This window comes from Vipera ursinii (genome assembly GCF_947247035.1).
Source record: "Vipera ursinii genome assembly, chromosome: 9".
NCBI lineage: Eukaryota > Metazoa > Chordata > Lepidosauria > Squamata > Viperidae > Vipera > Vipera ursinii.
Window position 1 is genome coordinate 23,916,584 of NC_139523.1, and position 24,277 is coordinate 23,940,860.

Below are 24,277 nucleotides of genomic sequence, written 5' to 3' on the forward strand. Positions count from 1 at the left end.
AACAGCTTACACATCCCAAAGGGAGCCCTCTGCAAATCACCCTGGACCTTGGGTCCTAAAACTGGATTTTCCTATAATCATGGAAACCTGTTGACTCGCCTGACTTCTGGGCATCCTGAGTCTTTGGCTCCCAAAGTGCCACTGCACACTTTGGGGGGGGGGAAGAGGAAGGCAGTCCATTCTGAGACCCATCTTCTTTTCAGGCTGTGGGTTTAGGCTGAGTTTCAAAAACGAAGGCATTTGGGGGAAGAAGAAGAGCCTTAAAATAAAAAAGCGTTACACTTCCCTAAGAAACCAATTCCAGGATTTCCCGCTCTCCTTGAAATTTTAAGCACGGACAAGCCATTATTTTTCCTCTCCGGAATTTTGGAATGCTGGGCTCGGTCAAAATGGAATCGCACGATATCTCCGAGTGGACCTCGTATTACAACGAACCCACAGAGGTACGTGGAGTGGAAGACGGGAGGATTTTTTGTTTTGAACAAGAAGTCGTATTGAAGGAATCTGGGTGGTTTAGGGGGAAAGAAGAGATCTGTGCTTCCTTTGTGGTTAGGGTGCGTATCTAGAAAATAATGAGGGGTCCTGAAGTGGGATTTCACAAAAAAAAGTAGGAAAACCTACGAAATATTGTAGATAGCAAGATGGTTTCTTCCTCTTTTTTTGCCTAGGGGAGAATGATTAAATTAAACTAAAGCTAAAGCTAAAGCTAAAACTAAACTAAACTAAACTCTTTAAGGTATACGCTAAACTAAAAATAAACTAAAATAGACTGGTCGTATAAGCTGATTGAGTTTTGCATTTTGATCATTATTACTATGGCGTATGGCGTAACAGAATTTTGATATCGAAAAAGAAAAAGAAGTGTCAGCCCAGTTCAATCTCATTTAATAAGAGAGGAATGGACTCCCATCTCCAGCTAAGATCCATTAATTCGAACAAGCCCTTGATCCCAAAGTGACAAATTAGAAAATTCAGAATCAAATCATTTTTCATTATTTATAAATTTCCCAGGTCTGGAAATTCCACTCAGTTCCCCCAAACGAAAGAAGGGGCTTATAATTTTATCTAATGAATTTTTTTTAAAAAAAACACCTATTATTTCTTTGGCATTGCGCCCGATAAGCTTTAAAATAAACCGTAACTTTGTAAATAAAGGAGCAGTCAGACCACCTTAATAATTTGCCTTCTAATCAATTCTCTCAATCTTGCCAAAGAGCTTCTAGATTTCCCCAAAACCCTGACAGAAGTGTGGGATTACAGTTCCCATCACTCCCAGCCAGATGCCTGGGTTAAAAGAGTTGCACTTCAAACCAACCTGGTGACAAATTGGTACCAGGACTGCTTTATTTTGAATCATCATCATCATATTCATCTAAAGGAATAAAACCCAATTACTTTTCCATAGTGGCCATTTTTGCTGCAGTTAACAAGCGCTTCTTAAGAAGCCGAATTGTTTAATAAAATGAAAGCAGCACAAGAAAAGGGACACCCTCTCTGCCCTCTTTCTTGCCCTTATTTTAATGAATATATTTTTAATTAAGTCAGCCTCATAACGCACCTAATTCTGAGAGTTTGCAATGCCAATTTCCAAAACAGCTCCATAAACTGGCGCTGAGGAGGGAAGGGAATTTGCTGGCGAGGGGGTTGATGGTGGATTGATTGCCACCCTCCTGTCTGGTCTTGAGCTGGGTTGATTTCATACACACCCTTTCAGGAAACTGTCTTTGGCTGTTTCTACGGATGTCTCCATGCTGCCCATGTTCAGCTATCAGTCAAGCCACCATCTGCACCCGTTTTATCACCTGAAAAATGCGCTTTTGTACCAGGGATGCCGGCCTCGAATTCTGCTCCTCGCAGTTCTCGGCCACCAACTCTCTCCAAATTCGTTCTGGTCTTAATCCTTTCTACAACTAAGTAAATCAACAGAATTTTCTGAAAAGATTAAGGCAGCAGCTGAAAACTATACCCATTTACCTGTGGATGGCACCCTGCTGATCTCAGTGGAAGTAAATGCAGATTAAAGCTCAGTCTTTCTCTGCACTTCAATAACTCCAGGATGAGCAAGAAATTCCAGGCTGGCAAAAGGAAATCTTTTCCTCTGATGCAAAAATTAAGTCAAGGAACTTTCCAACTCTGAATTTTAGGCAATCTGCACTGTCGGATCTGTCTGTTGCAAAGAGATTCTTAAGTTTCCTTTGCAGGCATGGAATTCTAAGCAACCTATTTTCACTAGGAAATCTCTTTCTGGCAGCAGAAAGGATTTGATGGTCAGAAGTGGTGGGGGAAAAAAACCCTCTTTCAGATCGCATCTCGTGTTTTTAGCCAATCTCTGCAAATAAAGGATCCTTTAACAACAGCAGAAGAGTCCGAGGTGGCACACGGTGGACAAATAGCACTTGGTGCCTTCCTTAATCAATGGGGGGAAAAACTTTAAAAAAATGTTTACATTCTGTATCCTCAACACAGTTAGCCCAAACTTAACGGAGATGGAGAATATTTGTAGCTTAGGGCTGAACTGAGGGGATCCTGGGCGCTCTCTGAGCCGGGTTGTTTTCTTGCAGACGTTTCATGACCCAAACTAGTAACATCATCAGGGCTAGAAAGGAGGGGGAGTTAACCTAGCACTGATGATGTTACCTAGTTTGGGTCATGAAAACGTCTGCAAGAAAACAAGCGAGCTCAGAGAACGCCCAGGACGCCTCGTAATAGTAATACCATGGTATAATTTTTATATTAAAATAATACACTTTTCTAAAAGGAAAAGAAATGATACGTTTCACCAACAAAAGCCTGCTCATAGATCTACAAGTTGAAGTCAGCCTGATGATTAGGCTGGGAAGGCTAGAGAAACTTCGGTAAAGCCTTGCCGAGCCAGCACTCCTTGTTTGAGCCGACACGTTCTCAGACCTTAGAAGGTTGGCCCCAGGCAGCTCACGTCAACTGACTGGCTCATACCTGCCTGTTATTGTTTGGACTTCAAGAGGTCCCGTAAAGGGATGAGTCCGTGGGAATGTGCAGAAGCCACCAGTTATGCAGGAAGACAGAGCTGGGCCTAATTTGCAACGGTGGGCAGGACATCGGGATTCCTTTACTGACTGATTAGATTCAGAAGGTCATCCAGCTCCTAAATATGTAGCCCACCGAACCACCCGCGACTTTAGCCGCGAGAAAAAGGCACCCCTGTTTTCTGCCAGTTGAAGCAGGAATCACCCACCCATCCACCCTGAGAACAGCCCTCTAAGGCTTTCCCACCATTGCGCCCAAACCAGGAGTTGTTTCCTATGATTGGCTGAACAAACCGTAGTTGAGAATAATTGTAAACAACGCTGGGTGAGTTAGTGCAGGTAGTCCCCGACTTAACCACTAAACCATTCAAACTCACAACAGCACTGCGTAAAGTGACTTACGACTGTTTTTCACACTAAGGACCGTTGCAGCATTCCCCCTGGTCACGTGATCAACATTCAAATGCTTGGCAACTGTCTCATATTTATGACCGTTGCTGTGTCCCGGGGTCACCTGATCCCCTTTTGCGCCCTTCTGACAAGCAAAGTCAATGGGGAAGCTGGATTGACTTAACAACTGTGTTAGTAACTTAAAAGTGATTCACTTAATGACCCTGGTAAGAAAGGTTGTAAAATGGAGCCAAACTCACTTAACCACTGTCTTGCTTAGCAACATAAATATTGGGCTCCGTTGTGGTCTTAAGTCAAGGACTATCTGCTTATTAAAAGTCAAACCAACAAATTATAGGACTTGATTATATGCAGATCCAGCCACTGAGTTGCAGGATGTCTCCCTTCCTCGTGCTACAGCACGGCTTTAACCATCTTTGTTGCAAATGTCATGCCTTATGCCTAAAACAGCCGAAACACGTAATGACATTTTTGTATACATGTTTTTAATGCTGTTGCAGTGAACCGCCCAGGGTTTTAGTATATAAGACAGGCTGCCATATCAGTTGTGTAAGTCAATAAATTGCTTAATGTGTATTGTGAACTGTAGGCTTGTTTCTTTGATCTTGGGAAAACACCACCAGTGGGAGGCTTGAGAGAAAAAATAACTCTCCATCACGGTGGGCTATCCTTCCCCAAAGACCACGAAATGGGCCCATGGAGAAATTGGTGGTCTTGGATTTTGCAGGTCAAGCAGGATGTTAGTCCAGACCACCCGATTGTTTTCAAGTACTTAGAATATCAGAATAATAGAATAACAGTATTGGAAGGGATCTTGGGGGTCTCCTAGTCCAACACCCTGCCCGTACCATTTCAGTCAGGTGGTTGTCCAGTCTCTTCTTTAAAGCCTCCATGATGGAGCACCCACAACTTCTAGAGGCAAGCCGTTTTAGTGTCTCTGGAGGTCTCCAGGTTTGGAAAGTCACCTCAAACCACTTACAGGACTCAAAGGCTGCTTGTCAAGGGCTCCCAAATCATCAACCTTCTCATTCTTTTCTGCTAAACCAGGGGCCTCCAAACTTGGCCACTTTAAGACTTGTGGACTCCATGGCAGGCTAGAGAATTCTGGGAGCTGAAGTCCACAACTCTTAAAATGGCCAAGTTTGGAGACCCCTGTGCTGAACCATTGTTTGCTTTCTTTGGTTTTTTTAACCCCCCCGGGAGGCTGCGGGCTTAGCATCAACCATCATCCCCATATTTCCTTCTGTTCCCAGTTGGAAAATGGTATGGTATGGAATAACATGGAAAAGAGTATTGGTGGCCATTCCAAACAGCAGAAATCCTTGCTGCAACCATCTTGAGATCTCTTGTTGCTGTGCTTTGTTATTCTTTTATTGATGGATATTCCAGTAATATTCCAGTTGATGATGATAACAATAGTTATTGTTGATAACAATAATAACTCAGTAGGTGGACAAAAAAGCCAAATCCAATTTGAACATCTGGCTAACTGTATGACGAACCATAATAATCACAGTAGAAAGTGATCTTACATTAATTAATTATATTTATTGACAAAACACCCATCCCACTGTGTGTATACATACATACATACACACACACACACATACACACACACAGACACACATATACACACACAAACACATATAAATAAGTCAATGGGGACTTGGCATTGCAAACTCTCAGAACTGGGTAGCTGTAAACTGAGCCCAGAGGCCTTCAAAATTATGCACTACAAGGCTGATTATATTTGCTTATTTAATACATATACATACACAGACAAACACAGAGAGATTAAGTATTATTCCTTTTCTTCTTTTACTTTTTTTCTTCCCGTTTGAACAAGCAAAGTGCGAGGATAAAAACCACCCCAACTATTAACAAAGATTAACTAGATGAAAGCCCCCCCCCATGGAGGAGGAGGAGGAGGAGGAGGAAAATGGGTTCGACCTAAACAATCAGCCGATCCGGCCTGTCCGTAAAGAACTGCCATATGTTACTGGGCGCCCTACAATGTCCGCCTTGTTGGAGGATGCTAAAGTCTTTTTTGATTCATTTCCTGGTTTGGGTCGCTGGTTGGGAAAGGCGGCCTTTTCAGTTTTTCCGCAAAGTAAAACATGCACACACCAAACTAACTCCAGCCCCACCCCAACCATCTCCAGGCAGGGCCAGCCAGGAAGCTGCCCTGCCGTGAATATCCCTTTGTCCGGGGGGGGGACGGCATGCAAAGAAGGGATGCCCTGTAGCCGGAAGAGGAACTGGGGCTGAAGGAGGGAGAGAAACTGCAAGGGATCAATTGCTTCATCAGATTTGAGGGGGGGGGGGGAAATTGGCTGTTGAGATAAAATAACCCAGGTTGCGACACTTCGGGCCAGGGCGCCGTTGCTCAATGACAGTCACCCGTGATCTGGGTAATCTAATTCAGGTTGGCCGAACTGGAAAAGTTTGCTCCGTGCCAAAGCTGCCCGCTTTGATATAAATAAACACCAAGAGGAAAAATCAGACAGCAGGCTGACCGGAGAGGATTTAGCTGGCCTCTCTTTTAGCAAACTATTCGAGTTCTCAGCAAAGATCCCGTTCTGCGCCCCCCCCCCCTTTCCCAGCGTTTCATCACAACCCGTATCTTGATTGATTTTAAATGTGTGTGCGTGTGTATCAATTTAGCTGCCCAGAGACCACAGTTAAGCCCAAAATTTGCGTTGCTAAGCAAGACAATTGCTAAATGAGTTTTGCCCCATTTCCCCCACTTTTCTTGCCACAGTTATTAAGTGAATCGCTACAGTTTTTAAGTGAGTAACCTGGTTGTGAAGTGAATCTGGCTTCTGCCTTGACTGCTTGTCAGAATGTCGCAAAAGTGGATCATGTAACCCCGGGACACTACTACTACGTCATAAATATGAGTCAGTTGCCAAGCGTCCAAATTTTGATCGCACGAACATGGGGATGCTGCAACGGTCATGTGAAAAATGGTCATAAGTTACTTTTTTTTAGTATTTAAACAAAATGATCCGGTTAAGATCTGCATATGTGGGACTGATTGGGGTAGATTGTAAGGGCGACTCCGAAATATAATGTTATATTTTATCTATATCTTAAATTTGTATTTTATTACTATTTCATCTTAAACTGTATCTTATTTAATTCCATTTTAAATTGTATTTTATCAAATTCCATTTTGGATTGCTTTTATCAAGTTTTGGTGACGGCTTGTTGCTGGAACTCTGCACTTTGATATGGCCCAAGGGCTAATCAATAAAGTTGTATATACAGCGCCTGTTCCACTAACTAATGGTCACTAAATGAACAGTTGTAAGCCGAGGACTACTTGTATCGTCTTTTGTCAGGTTTTGTTAAGTGTCGGGAGCACTTCACCAAAACAGCTACCACCCAGATTAAACATGTACCTCCTTAACTTTCAGCACCACTCTTAGAATTACAATCCTGCTCCACCAAAATCCATCGTTTCTGCCCGTATAAACTTAATTTATGGGAGGAACCAATTTAAACGTGCAGTCCTGCAAAAAAAAAACACTTTAAACTGAGCTTGGACTAAAGGCATCGGCTTTACGTGCTGGGAAAATGAGGCTGTTGAGGTTCATATCATCTCCCTTGCAGATTAATATATGTTTATTATCTTGCGGAAGATTTTACGACTGGGGCTTTTTCTGTAAACCGCTGGAAAGATTCAGATTAATCAGTAACTTTGGAGCCGGGTGCAACTCTGAATCCACAACAGCTTCTTTCTCATCGCTGAGGCTCTTCTGTAGAAAATTTTAAGTTTGCAGCTATGAAATTAATTGACCTCGGAGAGTGGGAAAATTTTACTGAGCTTTTATTGAGCCAAGAGCTGGGAATAAATAGCACAAAGACACATGTCATTTTGCTTTCCATTTCGCTGCCTTTTCATCAAAATTAAGCACCTACATTATGCTCCTATGATAGGTTTAATTACTTCCCCCTTCTTGTCCCATTAAAAAATGGATTGTGGCAGTGAAATGCTGGACTGGCATTGGGGAGAATCAAATCGAAGCCCCGTCCCCTAAAATTCTGGACTAGTAGTTCTCTCTCAGCTGAAACTACCACATCAGGTTGCTCTTTCAGTTATAAAATTGGGGAGAAAAGGCTATAAATTCAGTAAACAAGAGGATCAATAAAATGTTCCGTAGACCCTCTGGGAATTGTGGGCGCTCCAACACGGGAGGCTTTTAAGAAGAGAGGGGACTTCCATTTGCCCCATACAGTATAGCAGGGGTCTTCAAACTTGGCCCTTTTATGACTTGTGGATTTCAACTCCCAGAATTCCTCAGCCAGCTTTGCTGGCTGAGGAATTCTGGGAGTTGAAGTCCACAAGTCATAAAAGGGCCAAGTTTGAAGACCCCTGCAGTATAGGCTCTGCTAGTTGAGCAGGGGGTTAGACTAGAAGACCTCCAAGGTCCCTTCCAGCCCTGTTATCCTATCTTCTACGCTTGGGATACATCTGCACCCGGGGAGCTGCACCCACTTTATGCTGCAGACTGAAAAGCTCTACATCACGGAGCCCCGAAATCTAAACTTGTGGCCCTCACCATCAGCCTCCCTCCTAATCAAGAACAGATAGTCCTCAACGTACAACCACAACATTTCTATGTCTAAGTTGTTAAGCGAACTTTGTCCCATTTCACGACCTAAATAGGAGTCACTCGCCGAGCGGCTGAATTTTGATCACGTGACCACAGGGATGCGGCAACGGTCGTAAGTGCGAACAATGATCCTAAGTCAGCGCCATTTGAACGGTCACTTAGTGAACAGTTGCAAGACGAGGACTAGCTATATTTTGCCCTGAGGCTCAGGATGGGCCCTTCTTGTTCAGGAGAGCAATTGCTCACTGCTTGCCTCCTGATTGCAGGATAAGAGTGACCACCTCCCCACCGAAGGCAGAGCCCGGCTGAGCTTACGTGCAAACACACCTGCACAATAAAAGAAGTGTGTGGCCCACACCCAAGGTGACGAATCCTTACGGACGTGAACCGCACACCGCCTTAGATAGGAGGCGAAGGGGCGGACCAGGAAAATACCCGGAGTCTTAACAAAGGTTATTGCAGAGGCCCCTTTAAAATAAGCACAGCCAGGCCTCGGCTTATAACAGCTCATTTAGTGACCGTTCAAAGTTACAAGGGCACGGAAAGAAGAGGCTTAAAATTTGCTTTTCACACTTACGATCATTGCAGCATCCCCCCCGGTCACGTGATTAAAATTCAGGACCTTGGCAACTGACTGTCCCAGGTTCACGTGATCCCCTTTTGTGATCTTCGGACACACAAAGTCACTGGGGAGGCCAGATTCACTTCACAACCGTGTCGCTAACTTGACAACCGCAGGGATTCACTTAAGAGACGTGGCGAGACAGATCGTAAAATGGGGCAAAATTCACTTTGGGGCTCAGTTGTGGCCGTGAAGCCGAGGACTACCTGTAAAGGATCCTTAAAGGAGATTTAAATGTCCTCGGAACAGGACGGATCTATCTAAAATCGCGGGTCGGGAAGGTGAAGGATGCCATTTATTCATGAGGTTGCTTGAAATCACCCCAGAAGTGAACTTCACAGTTGGCGGCATCTGGGGGGGGGGGGGTCAGCACATAACATTCCCCTCCCTCCTTTCACAGGTATATTTATTGATTTAATTCCTCCCCTGCATATGCAGCGATGGGGGCGGGGTGTGGGCAGCGAAGCAGGCCCCATTCATCATCTGTAAAAGTTGTGCCAGCTGCTGCTGCGGACCCAGAGGGAAGGCAGGTAGAGTCACCACAACTTTGACTCTTGCCATTTTGGGGTTTTTTTTTACTTCCTGATGGAGCTCATAGGAGGAACTGTTTTGTTTTTTGTTTTTTTGCCTGCCAGGTTAGGACTGGCATGATCCAAAAAAAAAAAATCCGATTTGGCATGATGAATTGGTCTCAGGTTCGTTCAGAGTCTGGAAGACCATTTCAGACCCATCAGTGTGAGAAGACCAGCCAGTGGTCAACGTGTGTCCACGAACTTCCAGCACTTTGGAAGCCGAGGGCTTCCTCAGCATTACACACCCGGCAGTGGGCCTTCCGTGGGGCAGTGGGGCAGGGAGGTGAGGGTTACTGTCTTCCTTGGAGGCTGAAAAGTATGAAGGACGGTTGCAGGTTGCAGGCTGACGTGACGGCAGCCTTCCAATATTTGAGGGGCTGCCACGAAGAAGAGCAGGACAAGAAGCGCTAGATGGAAATTGATCAAGGAGAGAACCAACTGGGAGGAACTAAGGAGAAATTTCCTGACAGTTGGAGCGATGAATCAGTGGGACAGCCTTCAGCAGTTGTGGCTGCTCCATCACTGCTGGTTTTCAAGAAGAGCCTGGGCAGCCACTCGTCTGAACTGGCATAGGGCCTCTTGCTTGAGCAGCGGGTTGGACTAGATGACCTCCAAGGTCCCTTCCAGCTCTGTCATTCTGCTTATTTAAATCTCACCTTTGGAGATCCAGGCAGGATGACTCACCCGCTCATTGACAGGAAAATGAAAACAGGAAAGGGACTTTACTTACTGGGCAAACCCCTAAAACTTTCAAAATGCATTTCTGGAACCCTGCTTAACTTAGTTAACTTACATTAGTCACACGGTTGTTAAGTGATTCCGGCTTCCCCATTGACTGTACTTGTCAGAAGGTCGCCAAAAAGTGATCACATGATCCTGGGACCCTGCAACCGCCATAAGTATGAGTCAGTTGGCAAGCGTCTGAATTTTGATCATGTGACCATGGGGATGCTTGCAACGGTCGTAAGTGTGAAAAGCGGTCATAAGTCACTTTTTTTCAGCGTCCATGTAACTTGGAGTGGTCATTAAATCATCATAGGTCGAGGACTACTTGTATTAAAGTTTGGCTTAATGTCTGAGATGGTATAGAGTTTCCTGCTTGAGTAGGGGTTGGACTAGATGACCTCTAAGGCCCCTTCCAACATTATTATTATTATTATTATTATTATTATTATTATTATTATTATTATTATTATTATTATTATTATTACTACTACTACTACTACTACTACTACTACATTGGTACCTGATGGGCTTTTGAAATATATTCTATCCAGAGTTCTCTTTCCACCGTTGTGGTCCCTCGGCAGTTACATAGGATAGCTTAATTAACTATTCTTAATTCTGAGTACCATGAGAAAGAGACAGATAAAAGGCTGACTTTAAAGAAACTCCTATTATTCTGTTTCCGGACATCTTAACCTGAAATGTTTGATTTAGCGAACAAATTCTGGCTGGCTGGCAGAATCCCACAGCTAGAAAAGGCTGACCAAGTTTTTAAATTAGACCTGCTCCTTTGTCCTTGACAGCGTTTCAAGACCAGAAGATTTTCTTCGGCCGTGCCACAGGGCAGAGGCACAGGAGCAGGGCCTGTTAAAAATTTGGCCATTTTATGTGGATGTCTTTCTAGAGAGCTCTTTTTTTAAAAAAAAAAATCTATTGCAAGCTCAGATGGCGTTGGCGCCGGGAACAGTTTTCAAGACAACCACTCTTTTTTTTTACCCCTCCATGCCTCCCTCCTGCTTCGTGGACCAATCCATCATCACACCCAGCGCCCAGACTTTCAAAATTGGTCCAAACATTGCCCGGCAGGAAAATCAACTTAATTTTAGCACCTTCTGTGGTCTTCGTGGAATGGAGCAAATAGAAACCCGCTGAGCGGGATGGACACTCCGTCCAGAGGCCAAAAATGGTGGGGAGGAATATTTTTTGTCACCCTTCTTTCCATCCATTTAAATAAATATCCTCTTCTGTTGGTACAATCTTTTGCCTCTAATCAGGGCGGGATTGCAGATAGGCGCAGACTCAAACTGTGCCACGTTTCAAATGCAAGTAGGCAAATATTTCTCAGGAACTTGCTTTGGGTTTTTACCTAGGGAAAACGCCCATCATTATTTTTGCTAAAACAGAATAGAATAGAATAGAATAGAATAGAATAGAATAGAATAGAATAGAATAGAATAGAATAGAATAGAATAGAATAGAATAGAATAGAATAGAATCTGGAAGGGACCTTGGAGGTCTTCTAGTCCAGCCCCCCGCTCAAGCAGGAGAACCTATACCATCTCAGACAAGTGACTGTCCAGTCTCTTCTTTAAAACCTCCAGTAAGAAGACAGTTTTCTTTTTTTAATTCTGATTTTCGGCCAGGTCAGAGTAGCATCTATAGCCCAAGACAAATGCATGCATTCAGTGTTGCAGATAGTTCTCGACTTACGACTATAATGGAGCCCAATGTTTCTGTTCCTAAGCGAGACAGTTCTTAAGTGAGTTTTGCCCCATTTTCTGACATTTCTTGCCACAGTTGTTAAGCGAATCACTGCAGCGTTTAAGTTAGTAACAGGGTTGTTAAGTGAATCCCATTGACTTGGCTTGTCAGAAGGTCGCAGAAGGGGACCACGTGACCCTGAGACGCTGCAACCATAGTAAATATAAATCAGTGGCCAAGGGTCTGAATTTTGATCACGTGACCACAGGGGATGCTGCAAGGGTCCTAAGTGTGAAAAACGGCCGTAAGTCACTTTTTTCAGTGCTGTCGTAACTTCAAATGGTCACTAAACAAATGGTTGTGAGCCGAGCACTACCAGTTCTCACCCTAATCTGGACTGCAGGTCTCAGTTATAGATTTTGGATTTCTTTTTTTCACTTTTACTTTCTCTCGCCCATCCCCTGGTTCTAGCAACGTTGTGCTTGGGGAACAGATCTGGAGAACTGCCCACATTAGTGTCATTTCGCTTGGCACTAATAAAATAGGTTTAAAATCAAATTAGCTGGAGACTTTATTCTGGAAATCAAAGCCACGATGACAAAACTACGGAGCTAGTTCTGACAGCACTTTGCAGCGTCAGCAAAAACAGCAGTAAAAATCTGATTTTCAGCAGTAAAAATCAGTCAGGTTTATAATGTAGTTTTCAGCAAGGTGTGGAAGCAGCAGGAAATGAGAACGGGAAATTAGAAATATAGAAAGATGTTTGATACTGCCTGGGGTGGTTCTCTGTATAGGGATCAATTTCAATCTAACACAGAAAAGGCAAAATTAAAAGGAACCACTTGTGTGTTAAAATTAGGAAGACTTGGATAGCACCTCTTTCTACTAATACAATTTAATAAAATTGGTTAGATGAAGATGGTACTAACAAACACCTTGTGATTTTTTATTTTTTATTTTGCTATCATAGACTAACAATATCTCCTCCTGTGTTGGTAAGAAAATCTAAAATGGTCAAGTTGCAAACATGAGCGAGCAAGCTATGAGCGACGGTGGGAAAACCGAGTGAGTCGGCTTAAGATCTGGGCAGGGGCTGTGAGACATTTTCTGTTGGGATAGCAACTGGCCACAACCTTCTTTTTTTTCAATATTGCTTTGGCTGGCTTCATACAACACGCTAAGCCACATTAACAAAGCCCAATGGCCATGTTTACATGGCAAGCTCTGCCCAAACAAATAAATCATATCCTGGATCAGCATTAGAAGCCTGATTGACACCATCTGCTGAAACGCAAATCACGCAACCCTTTTAATCAAGGCTGGTGCACTGCTAAAACTAGGTGCGGTTTTCCTGATCCAATAACCTCATGGCGGAATCAGTGATTTAACCAGTTTTGGAGCCAGTTTGGTCTAATGGTTACAGCATCAGATCAGAAAAGAGGAGTCTAGTCCTGCCTTAGTCACGAAAGCCATCTGGGTGGCTTTGTACCAATTACCAGGTGCCAGTGAATTCTAGTCCCATTTTAATTGTGAAAGCTGCCCGGGTGACTTTGGCTCAATCACCAGGAGACCGTGAGTTCTAGTCCCACTTGATGCATGAGAGCTGCCTGGGCCAGTCTTTCACTCTCAGCCCAACTCACCTCACAGGGTTGTTGTGGGAAAAATAGGAGGAGGTATGTGTTCACCTTGAGTTATTTGTAAAAAGAATAAAGGCAGGTTACAAACAAACAAACAAAGCTGGAGGAAAGAGAAATATGTTGCTTCCCAGCCCGCAAGAGTACAAAGCCGTGGTCTCTAGCCTTGGCAACCTTAAGACTTGTGGACTTCCTACTCTTCCTCAGCCAGCCGTGCAGGACCCCTGGTGTAAGGGACCAGCTCCTTTGAGTGGGAGGAAATTGAAGCCAGCCTTTCTGGAAAGCGCCAGTCGAGATGGCCAGGGAGACTTGGAAGGGAAACCCCTCACCATGAATAGCGGAGTGACGTGTACAAGAGGAGGCCAGCGTTTGGCACGAAGGTTGTTGCCCATGTTTTGAACAGCGCCTGCTGGCATTCAAAACCTGGATCCCCGGGCAGGAAAACACAATCGCTGGCCTTGGCCTGAATCCTTCTGGTCCTCCCACTCTGCTTAGGAGCCGTCCTAATCCCTCCTCCTTGAGGAGCTTCTATCTTTCCCCACCTCTACTTTTTGTGAGCTGAGCTTGGAGGGACCGGCTGCAAGAGTTTAACCCAAAGCGGGCTGGTTCTCAAAATGGGGGAGCAACCCAGGGGCGATTCCTGACCCTCCGGGGAGAGGAGGAGGACCCTGCCCTGAGAGCTTTGCACGACAACAGCCCAGCGCTTGCGTTGGTCTTTTGCAAGAAGGGCCAGTTGTAGCCCAACCACAACAGATGGCTTGCAAGCGGCTTGGACATCTCTCTCTGTCCATCCATCTATCCATCATCAGTGTCTGTCTGTCCATCCATCCAGTCCCTTGTATGTATCTTTTATCTATTTATGTATCTGTCTGTCATCTTTACTATTTTGCAAAGGACTCAAGGCGGTGAACACACCTTCTTCCTCCTCCTATTTAGCCACTCGTGGTCTCCTGCTTCCTAGCCTGGTGCCTTGACCACTAGACCACGCTGGCTTCAACTGAAACGTCTCCCTCCATTGTTGCCAAGGCTGGAACCATACCTGGGCGGCCGATTGGGGTGGGGGGTGGTCAGCTCCAGGACTCTGAGAAATCACCCTGGAGAGGAGGTACAAAAGAGGCCACAGCTCTTTTCAGGCAAGGCCACCCTCAGCTTTTGGATAGGATGCTAGAAGGCGGAACGCTTCCCAAAGAGGCCGATCCAGAACAAAGCAACATTTATTTATTTCCTGCTTAGAACACTGATAAGCCATTTGCCCTTAATTAAAAGGTAATTAGATAACCCATGCCCCACAACCCTGAATCTACATAACCATTCTTGCCTGTTCTCACTTCAGAAATTTTAATTTGGCAGCCAGATTCGGAGGGGGGGGAGGCACCTGTGGCCTGGGGGAGAGGGTCCAATTTGGCCGCCTACAGTTTGAACAAGAGTGACAGGACATGCAGTCAACTCAAACACGGAGGGACAGCACAAACACCGCATTTGCCACGTAGTTGCCAGTTCTGATTTTGACAAGAAGCCAGCAAATTGGGGGCGGGGGGGAATGAAATTTGCAAGGTACTTGAGATCGGTTGGCTCCGGTGCCCTGAATTCTAGGAACTGTAGTTTCAGGGCAAGCACAGAGTACCTGTCGGAGAAGGGACTTTACTCCATTTCCCCCCCCCCACACTCCTGGATGGTACGCAGTCACCCTTCCTCTGGGATACCTCCTCCCCCTCAGGCTAAAGACCCCAGTTAAATGGCTATTTTGCCTTTGTACACCTTGGCTGGTTTTTCATTGACAAGTAGTTCTAAATTCTTTACCCCTGCTGGGATCCTTAGTATGAGGGAAGGAAGGAAGGAAGGAAGGAAGGAAGGAAGGAAGGAAGGAAGGAAGGAAGGAAGGAAGGAAGGAGAAAAAAGAAAGAAGGGAGGGAGGGATGGAAAGAAAGAAAAAGAAAAGAAGAAAAAGAGAAAGAAAGAAAGAGAGAGAGAGAGAGAAGGGAGGGAGGGAAGGAAGGAAGGAGGGAGGGAGGGAGGGAGGGAAGGAAGGAAGGAAGGAAGGAAGGAAGGAAGGAAGGAAGGAAGGAAGGAAGGAAAGGAAAGGAAAATAGCATATTTCTTTGGAATTATTGTCATGTGTATCTAGACTTTGGATTACAGTATAAATCAAATAATCTGGAGGCCAACAAAATTGGGGAAAGAGAATCTAAGAGAAGCATGCTGTTTCTAATGCGGAACAGACTTTCTGACTCTTTCCTTGTATTGCAAAATTTTAACTAAAGGTGGCCCAATGAATTGCAACTTTGGAGGATAAGGGGGTGGGGGTTAGTCCTTGGAAGTTTTTTAATCCATTCATCTAACCCAGATTAGCCCTAAAGGATCAAGAGTTCTTTAGTTAAGAACTCTTGATCCCCAACTCAAGGTGGTCTTACAAACGGATGGTCATTTGCCACCAGCTTGGTGTTTTAGGAAGGACAAAATGTGCATTTTTTTAAAAAAAAAACCCAGTGGTCTGGGCGACCCAGGGTGCACAATGTTGCAATTGCTCGATGCTGACGGGAGTGGGGGTGGGCTCACTTTTTGGGATCACGTGCAAGACATGCTTCTGAGTAAGCCTTCCCAAGCTTGCACTCCGACTGGGAAATCAAAGTGATTATCCCAGTTCAGTTCATCGACTGTTATCCCGAGGGAATAGAGCTTTTCCTAATCTCTGCCCGCAATACTGGATAAGGGGTCAGGATGGAAACTGCATGGCATCAGTCAAAGGTCGGCTGGAATGATAAAAAAATTTTTTAAAAACCCCATAGGTCAAAGAAGATTTGAAAAGACCAGAACAATCAATCAGGGGAATGGCTTGCCTTCAGAAACGGTGGGTATCCCATCACTGGAGGCTTTCAAAAAGAGACTGGGCAGCCACTCGTCAGAAATGCTACAGGGTCTCCTAACTGAACAGGGGGTTGGACTGGAAGACCTCCAAGGTCCCTTCCAACTCTATTATTCTGTTGAATTCTACATATCTCTCTCTCTCTCTCTCTCTCTCTCTCTCTCTCTCTCTCTCTCTTTCTCTCAATTGCACCAGGGGGTTGAGCTCCAGTTTCCCAACTAAGGGGTGGGCCGCAGCTCTGCTGCTCTTCTGTTCTAAAGGTCATCTTGTACACGTGGGGTGGGATAAGAGTTCCCCGTCCTTTTGGGAGAGAACCAAGCCCAGCACTGATTGCCAGACCCCAGGCAAACAACAGATGCTAATGTCCAAGGCTGCCTGCCTACCCAGGGGGAAGGGTGAGGGGTGATGGCCCCCGGGCTCACTTGCACAATCCCAGCGTCTGCTGGGCTGTTTGGAGAGGATTTGAGCCTATCTGGAAGATGAGGGCGGCCCTGGAGGAACCAAATCTTCCCTCCCCAAAACTGCAGTTCAAGCTGTTTTATTCCCCTGCCCCCAGACTCAGGAAATCTGGAGGGAAGAATGCTGGAATTCACCAAATGCAAATGGAAAAAAATAATAATGGAGAAATGAGGGGATCCATGCCCTGTGTGAGCAGAATTGCCCTGTCTTTCCAGAAAACTAAGATTATTTCTTCCAAGGTTTTTGGGTGGCAAAGAGGCACATCTTTGCCCCATCTGGAGATTTCAGCTCACAGCTCCCAATTCCAGATTTAAATTGGCCTTTGTACACTGCCTAGATCAGGGGTAGGCAACCTCGGCTCTTTTATGACTCAGGGACTTCAACTCCCAGAATTCCTGAGTCAGCATAGCTGACTCAGGAATTCTGGGAGTTGAAGTCCCTGAGTCATAAAAGAGCCGAGGTTGCCTACCCCTGGCCTAGATAGAACATAGAATCAGAGCTGGAAGGGAGCTTAGTCCAACTTCCTGCTTGGGCAGCTCTTATACCATCCCGGTCAAATGGTTGTCCAGTCTACTTTTGAAAACCTCCAATGATGGAGCACCCATAACTCCAGGAGTCAAGCTGTTCTATTGATTATTTGTCCTCAGTGTCCGGAAATTCCTCCTTGGTTCCAGGTTGCTTCTCTCCTTGGTTAGCTTCTGTCCGTGGCTTCTCGTCCTGCCTTCTGGGGCTTTGGAGAATAATGGGTTGGCCTCCTTTCCTCCGTGACAGCCCTCTCGTTATGGAAGACTTGAGACCCAGTGGGCTTATCTAATATTCTAATATTTCATACAGCCCGTGAATATTCATTCTGAAGAAGAAGCTGGCTGCAGCTCACAAAATTATGCAGAAAAGTTTAGACTCCACCAAGAGTAGCCAGTCCAACACCTGAGCCAGGATAAGCTTCATCCTTGTATTAAGCTGCCTATGGGCAGGGGGTGGGTGGGGAGAAGAGCTATAACAACTGTTGCCTCTCAGATGGTTTATAATTTATGTAGCAAGTGATGTTTGCTGCATCCATTCTGGTGTCAGAAACAATCAAACTCCTAAGGATGCAGCACAGCTGCTTTATTTGTCAAGACATGGCAGATCTGGGACACACAACACACATCAGCCTACATTTATAAAGATATACAGATAGTCCTCGACTTACAACGGTACATTTAGTGACCGTTCAAAGTTACAGCCCCACTGACAAAGTGCCTTATGACCATTTTTCACACTTATGACTGCTGCAACAACATCCCCACGGTCACGGGAATAAAATTTGGATGCTTGTCAACCAACTCATATTTATGACGGCTGCACTGTTCCCGGGGTCACGTGATCCCTTTTTGCGACCTTCTGACAAGCCGAGTCAATGGGAGAAACCGAATTCACTTAACAACCACGTCACCGACGTAACAACTGCAGTGATTCGCTTGACAACCGTGGTTGTAAAACGGGGCAAAACCAGTAGTGGGATTCAAATAGGTCAACAGCCGGTTCTTGGTGTGGATGCCGCTTCCGGAAGTCCGTTCTGGGCCCGGGCAACAAAAATTAGCTACCGGTTCTGCCGAAGTGGTGCGAACTGGCTGAATCCCAGCACTGGGCAAAACTCACTGAGCAAACGTTTCACTTAGTAACATAAATGTTGGGCTCAATTGTGTTCACAAGACTACCTGTATTTGCTCCTCACCCTTCAGAGTAAAAAAAAATGAGATTTTACCCCTGGAGCAAGAGATGGGGCATCTGGTCGGGCTTTCAGGACCTCCTTGTCAAAGAATCCTGCCAGGGCTGGTTCCAAAGGTTGCTGTCCATCTCAGGGGGAAAAGCTCCTGCTGGACCTATGAAGCATCTGGCTAGTAAATCCCAGTCATGTGACAAGGGTCTTCAAGAGTGGCCCTGAAATAGTTTGTTGTAATCTAAGATAAGGAAAGACAGTTCAAAAGCCATCAGTGATCTCAGAGACAATGGGACCCTGGCCTTGGTCAGGACTAATCTCCTTCCCTTATTCTAAAAAGGATTTAGAAGGTTTGGCCCACCAGCCTAAGCTGCAAAATACGCACTCAGGACAAAGCGAACCAAGTCAGAGTTAATCAAAAGTACGTTTTTCTGCTCGGAGGTGATGACTCGCTGCTTGAGGATCAGACGTCAATTGAGGATGACTCTCCAAAATGTTCTTTCCTAAGCACGAGGCACAAAATAGCAGAATAACAGAGTTGGAAGGGATCTTGGAGGTCTTCTAGTCCAACCCCCGGCTCAAGCAGGAGACCCTATACCATTTCAGACAAATGGCTGTCCAGTCTCTTCTTAAAAATTTCCAGTGTTGGAGCATTCACAGCTTCTGGAGTCATTCCACTGGTTAATTGTTCTCACTGTCAGGAGGTTTCTCCTTATTTTTATGTTGGTTCTCTTCCTAATTAATTTCCACCCGTTGCTTCTTGTTCTGCCTTCCTAAGATAACTTTAATATAGATGCTTTCTTTTCAGCCCAAGAACCGACTGGGGATCTCTTTAATGGACCAGGCCTTTAACCTACAAAGCTCAACAGGCCCAGACTTTCCAGCCATCGGTCAAAGACAACTCGAATGTTTGCCTAAGAAAGGGTAGCTTGGGCTACCTATGATTTAGGACCTTACCTGAGAACGTGGCATTAGGCCAAAGCCTGGCCTGGCCTGGCCTGGTGGCCTACCATCAACTGATTGGGAGGCGCCCAGAAAGTTCTACCGGGTCCTCCTTTCAGATGCATCAGACCATAGTTCTGATGGGGAAATCCTGAGAGATGCAGTCCAACACATCTGGAAGGCCCCGCATTGGGGAAATGGTCGTCAGAAAGAAGTTGTTCTTCCGGATGCTCAGAGTAGGACAGTTGTTCCTCCCTGTCCCGAATGGACCTGTGAGGCTGGTTTTAACGGATGGAGAAAAAAAGTCCTTCCCGCCAACCATTTCCTTTTGGGAGCCGTTAGTTTCCCTTAGGTGGCAGGGAACTCTGCCCCACATTGTGTTACCCTGCCCCACAATACTGGCACCAGTCCCGTTCACTTCCAAGGCTCTGGGTGGAACAAGGAAATAGGTTTCTTAAGGGTACAAAGCAAATATTTGGATGGGTGTCTTTGGGTGGATCCAGTCCAGGAAACAAAAGGGGAGATCGTTCAGGACCCTCCATGATGGTTGAACCGGAAGGTCCAGTCTTCACGGCCATCACGGTGTTGCCATGGGGACTATACAGGTAGTCCTTGACTTATAACTACAACTCAGCCCAAAATTTCTGCCCTGACTTTCTGCATGCCATACATAATATTTTTAATTTCAGATATGCTCTCTGGGATACTTTTATTGCACAGGATGTGATTTGAATAGCCCCAAAGTAGTTTGCACACTTGAGAGGCTCCTGGATCATGGGAACCCAGGAACTGAAGTTCTCTAGAAGTCTTGAGAATTCTGTTCCTTGAGAGGTGTGTGTGTGTGGGGGGGGGGGGGGGGTGTTGCGTGCCATCATAAAGTTTCCAACAAAATTGGAATGTTAATATTGCCATTACAAATCCAAGGGCTAAGCAATGGCTGTGACTTCTGGGCTCTGTAATCCAAAGCATCTGGAAGACTGGCTTGGAGGAAGCTGCCTTGATTTGTTTCCAGCCCTGCTTTCTGATCTTTCCTTCCCTGCTTGGTGTTCACGACTCAGATCCAGGAAATGTCCCAAGTGTTCTGGGATCTGAATCTGGGTTTCCCCACCCTATGCTCACCTCTTCAGGTGCACTTCCCGTTTGCATAAAACCCTATAAAAATTCACCATTTCCTTCTCGCTGTTCTGCAGACGCAGCCGACGGCCAGCGTGACACCAATCAACATTTACTGGTTTCACCTAGCCGTTGGCAGCAATGTTTTGTTAATTAAGGAAGACAAATCAGATTGTCAATTAAGTCCCTATCTTATATAAACCATACTAAGTGGGTGGTGGAATCCCTGCTCTTTTAAACATCAGTATCTAAATTCTCTCTTCTGTGGTTTTGAGCAAACAAATCCTACATAGCCAAGATGAGGCTCAAATGGGAAATTGCTTAACTTACACATCAACCAATCCGCCTCTATTTATGGCAAAAGATCCCAATTTTTTTATGCTGCAAACTAAGAGCCAAGCGTGGCTTTTGAGCAGGGGGTTGAGGGCTGCATTTTAAGAAAGATTGGGTGATACAGGGCCAAAACTGGATGTGATTTCATTCTGCAAGATCCAATCTGGGTACAGTCACTGGGACCAGCGGTTTACCCTTCTACATTTTATTCTACCTACCATTAATGAAAATATAACCCAATCAGTGTGGTAGCATTCCAGGTAGGCATTTGCTAAATTTCTCCTTCTGTGACATTCAAAATTATAGTTTGGTGGTATTTGGGGGTATAATTGGAAAAGGGAACAGGAACAAAAAAAATTCTTCCAATGAGTGGTAGGTAATGCAAGACCTCATAGAAAAAGTTGGGCCGATCCATTTAATGAAACAGAGATAATAGTTCTGTCAATCCCATGGAACTACATTGGGCTAGCCCCTATGAATCATTGGGGCCCTGTCCTTCTCATTCCCTAGATAAACTGTACTGTGTCTTCCCTTTCTATTATTCTCTCCTGAGACCGTCTCAGCTGATTTTTACAGCCAGCAGCTAACCCTCTGCTTCTTTAGAACTGTCTCGGAAGCAGCTGCATAAATCAATATTCAGCTTGATCCCAACAGTGGGAAAAGCTTCACCTATGGGTTTCCTGCCTCTTTTGCGACTCTCCCACCCAGAGAACTATCTTCTAACCAAGTCTTTCTTCTCTTTTCCTCAGGTATTTCCTTCCGTCAGCACAATGGCGTCCAGTTTGGGGCCAATGAACCCCATTAATTCTTACGTGACCCTCAATCCGCTGAGTTCTCCCAATTCTATAAATATGTCTTACCCAAACAGCAGCTTGAGCAGCCCTTCGGTCACGGGACTGGCTAACGCCACCAGCCCCATGGGTCTTCCGACGGTGGCATCTCCAGTCAGCCCTGTGTTGACGCCGCTGGGAGCCCAGCCACCCACTCTCAATTCACTCTCACCCTACCAAAATGTTGGCCAACCCATGGCCCCTCTGGGCTACTCTCCCTCAAACATGAGCAGGCCCAAAGAGATCAACAAGTCCTACCGGCGCACGCTGACCCATGCCAAGCCGCCCTACTCGTACATCTCCCTCATAACCATGGCCATTCAGCAGGCCCCCAGCAAAATGCTGACCCTCAACGAGATCTACCAGTGGATCATGGATCTCTTCCCCTACTATCGTGAGAACCAGCAACGTTGGCAGAACTCAATCCGTCATTCGCTCTCCTTCAACGACTGCTTTGTCAAGGTGGCCCGTTCTCCGGACAAGCCAGGCAAGGGGTCCTACTGGGCCCTCCACCCCAATTCGGGCAACATGTTTGAAAATGGCTGCTACCTGAGACGCCAGAAGCGTTTCAAAATCGAGGACAAGGCTAAGAAGACCGGCTCCAAGGGTTCCCACGCTCGGGAGCAAGCCGCAAAGGCTTCTGAAGGCCTTCAAGAAGGTCAGAGTCCCAACCCTGGTTCAGAAGGAGCCGAGTCTGGCCACTCAGACACCTCCCATGGTTCTGAGGAGCAAAGAAGTCTGGTCCAACTTGATTGTTCAGGAGCTCAAGGCTCCTCCCCGGCGTCCGAGGCCTCCCCAGCTCCCATCTCACAATCTATGACTAGTCACTACTTTGCCAACTCCATTACCAACCTGGATCTTCCGAACGATCTCAAAATGGACCCTCAGTTCAACTTCAACCATCCTTTTTCCATCACCAACTTGATGTCCACCGACCAAAGCCACAAGATCGACCTGAAATCCTACGAGCAGGCTATGGCATACAGCGGCTACAACTCCCCACACTCGGTGGAAAGTAAACATACCTACGAGACCTCCACCTCGCTCAGCGAGACTGGTTCCTACTACCAGAGCCTCTACAGCCGCTCTTTGCTCAACGCCTCGTAAGGCGGCTGCCCTACCGTCAAATCAAAAGGACAGATAAGAGAAATTTGGCCAAAAACACCAGAAAGGCCATCCCTGAGAGGTTTCCTCCCATCACCAGCCAGCTACAACACAGGTAGAGGAAAGGAGCGCACCGCGAGGCCTGGTCTACCTGATTCGGATGACCTTTCCAAATCTCATCGTGGTCAACAATATCTTCTACTTCAACAGACTCTTGTGCCCAAAGTAACGGGGAGCAGGGAACAGCCAGGAAAATAATAATAATAATAATAACCAGGTCCGTGCCTTGCTGCTAACAAGGGCAGTCATGGATCCCTGTCCATGTTGACGTGGAGGTCATTGGTCAGCATGGATTCCCCAAGGGCAAAACCCCACCGTCTCAGACCTGAGGGGCCCCACTCTGAATGTTTCAGCTATTCGCTAGGTTTTATTTCTCCAGAACTGGAGTTTGGGTGAATGTCCGTAGGTAAATGAAGAGGGAAGGGGCTGTGCTACAGCCTAGGACTTTGCTGTCTCAATGGAAATGTTACAGTTGATGATTCAAATTTTGTCTGGGGATACTCAAACCCATTTAGGTCAGAATCGAACTTGGTGAGGACTTCCATTGTTACACATACAGAAAGGGGTTTGGTTACACCAAAGACGATTACGCCACAGCCTGAAGAGGAACAGGGGATATAATTCAAACATTTTTTTTGTAATGGCTTTATATTTAAATACATGTGCTTTCTGTTGGGAAAAGGGTAAGAGTTGATTTAATATATCGTGCTTTAGAGACAGCTCCGGGTGGTGTCTTGGTTTCAATTCTGTGTCTTTCTCTCTTGCTTTTCGGGGTGATTAGAACAACAACAACAGAAATGTTCCTCTGCCTTAGGGATATAATGACTCCTAACCCCTAGTGAGACCTTATAAATAGTTTGATTATTATTGATAATAAACAAATCACTGTTAACATCTTTTTTCCAAGTCAACTATGCCTAGATACATCATGAAATCTTGCTTTCCCTTTCAAAGTAACATCTGACCTATCATCCAAATCACAGAAATGATTTTAAGAGAAAAGTACAATCCAGAAAAAAACAGAAAACTGATATCTATGGGGGGAAAAATCTGTTTTGATTGCAACGTCTACAGCAACGTTTCTCAAAATTGGCAATTTGAACTTCCCAGGAGTTGAAGTCCACCCATCTTCAAATTGCCAGGGTTGAGAGACACTGGTCTACAGTATTGATATGTTGACCAAGAAAGCATTAACTAATCTCACTTTATGGTCACCATTCTATCTTTCATTCCTTGTGTGTGAGGGCATGCAAAGAGACATGATATCCATGCTGACTGGGGAATTCTGGGAGTTGAAGTCCACAAGTCTTAAAGTTGCCAAGTTTGGAGATCCCTGTGTTAGCTGCCACAAGCTGTAGAAAGCAATGGTGCTGTGTTTAGATTACTTGCGCGCGTACACACACACACACACACACACACACACACACACAGAATCAACATTTCAGGGAGAAAGATCTTTCTGCCTGACTTGTTAGCTTTCTACTTAAAGTGGGTTAATTGCCCATTTCTTAATATAAATGGCTGGGGCATTTTGGGAACTGAAGTCCACAAGTCTTAAAACTTGCCAAAATTGGACAGCCC

The 24,277-nt window shown here is 45.4% G+C and overlaps 1 protein-coding gene across 1 annotated transcript; it reads left to right on the plus strand.

Annotated features, from left to right (window-relative positions):
* Positions 1-371: 371 nt before the first annotated feature.
* FOXA3 (forkhead box A3) lies at positions 372-22,639 on the plus strand (the record flags this gene model as incomplete). The annotated part of the gene is made up of 2 exons (XM_083369607.1): positions 372-443; positions 21,452-22,639. 2 exons carry the CDS (start codon positions 372-374, stop codon positions 22,637-22,639), a joined length of 1,260 nt encoding a protein of 419 aa, XP_083225733.1.
* Positions 22,640-24,277: the final 1,638 nt, after the last annotated feature.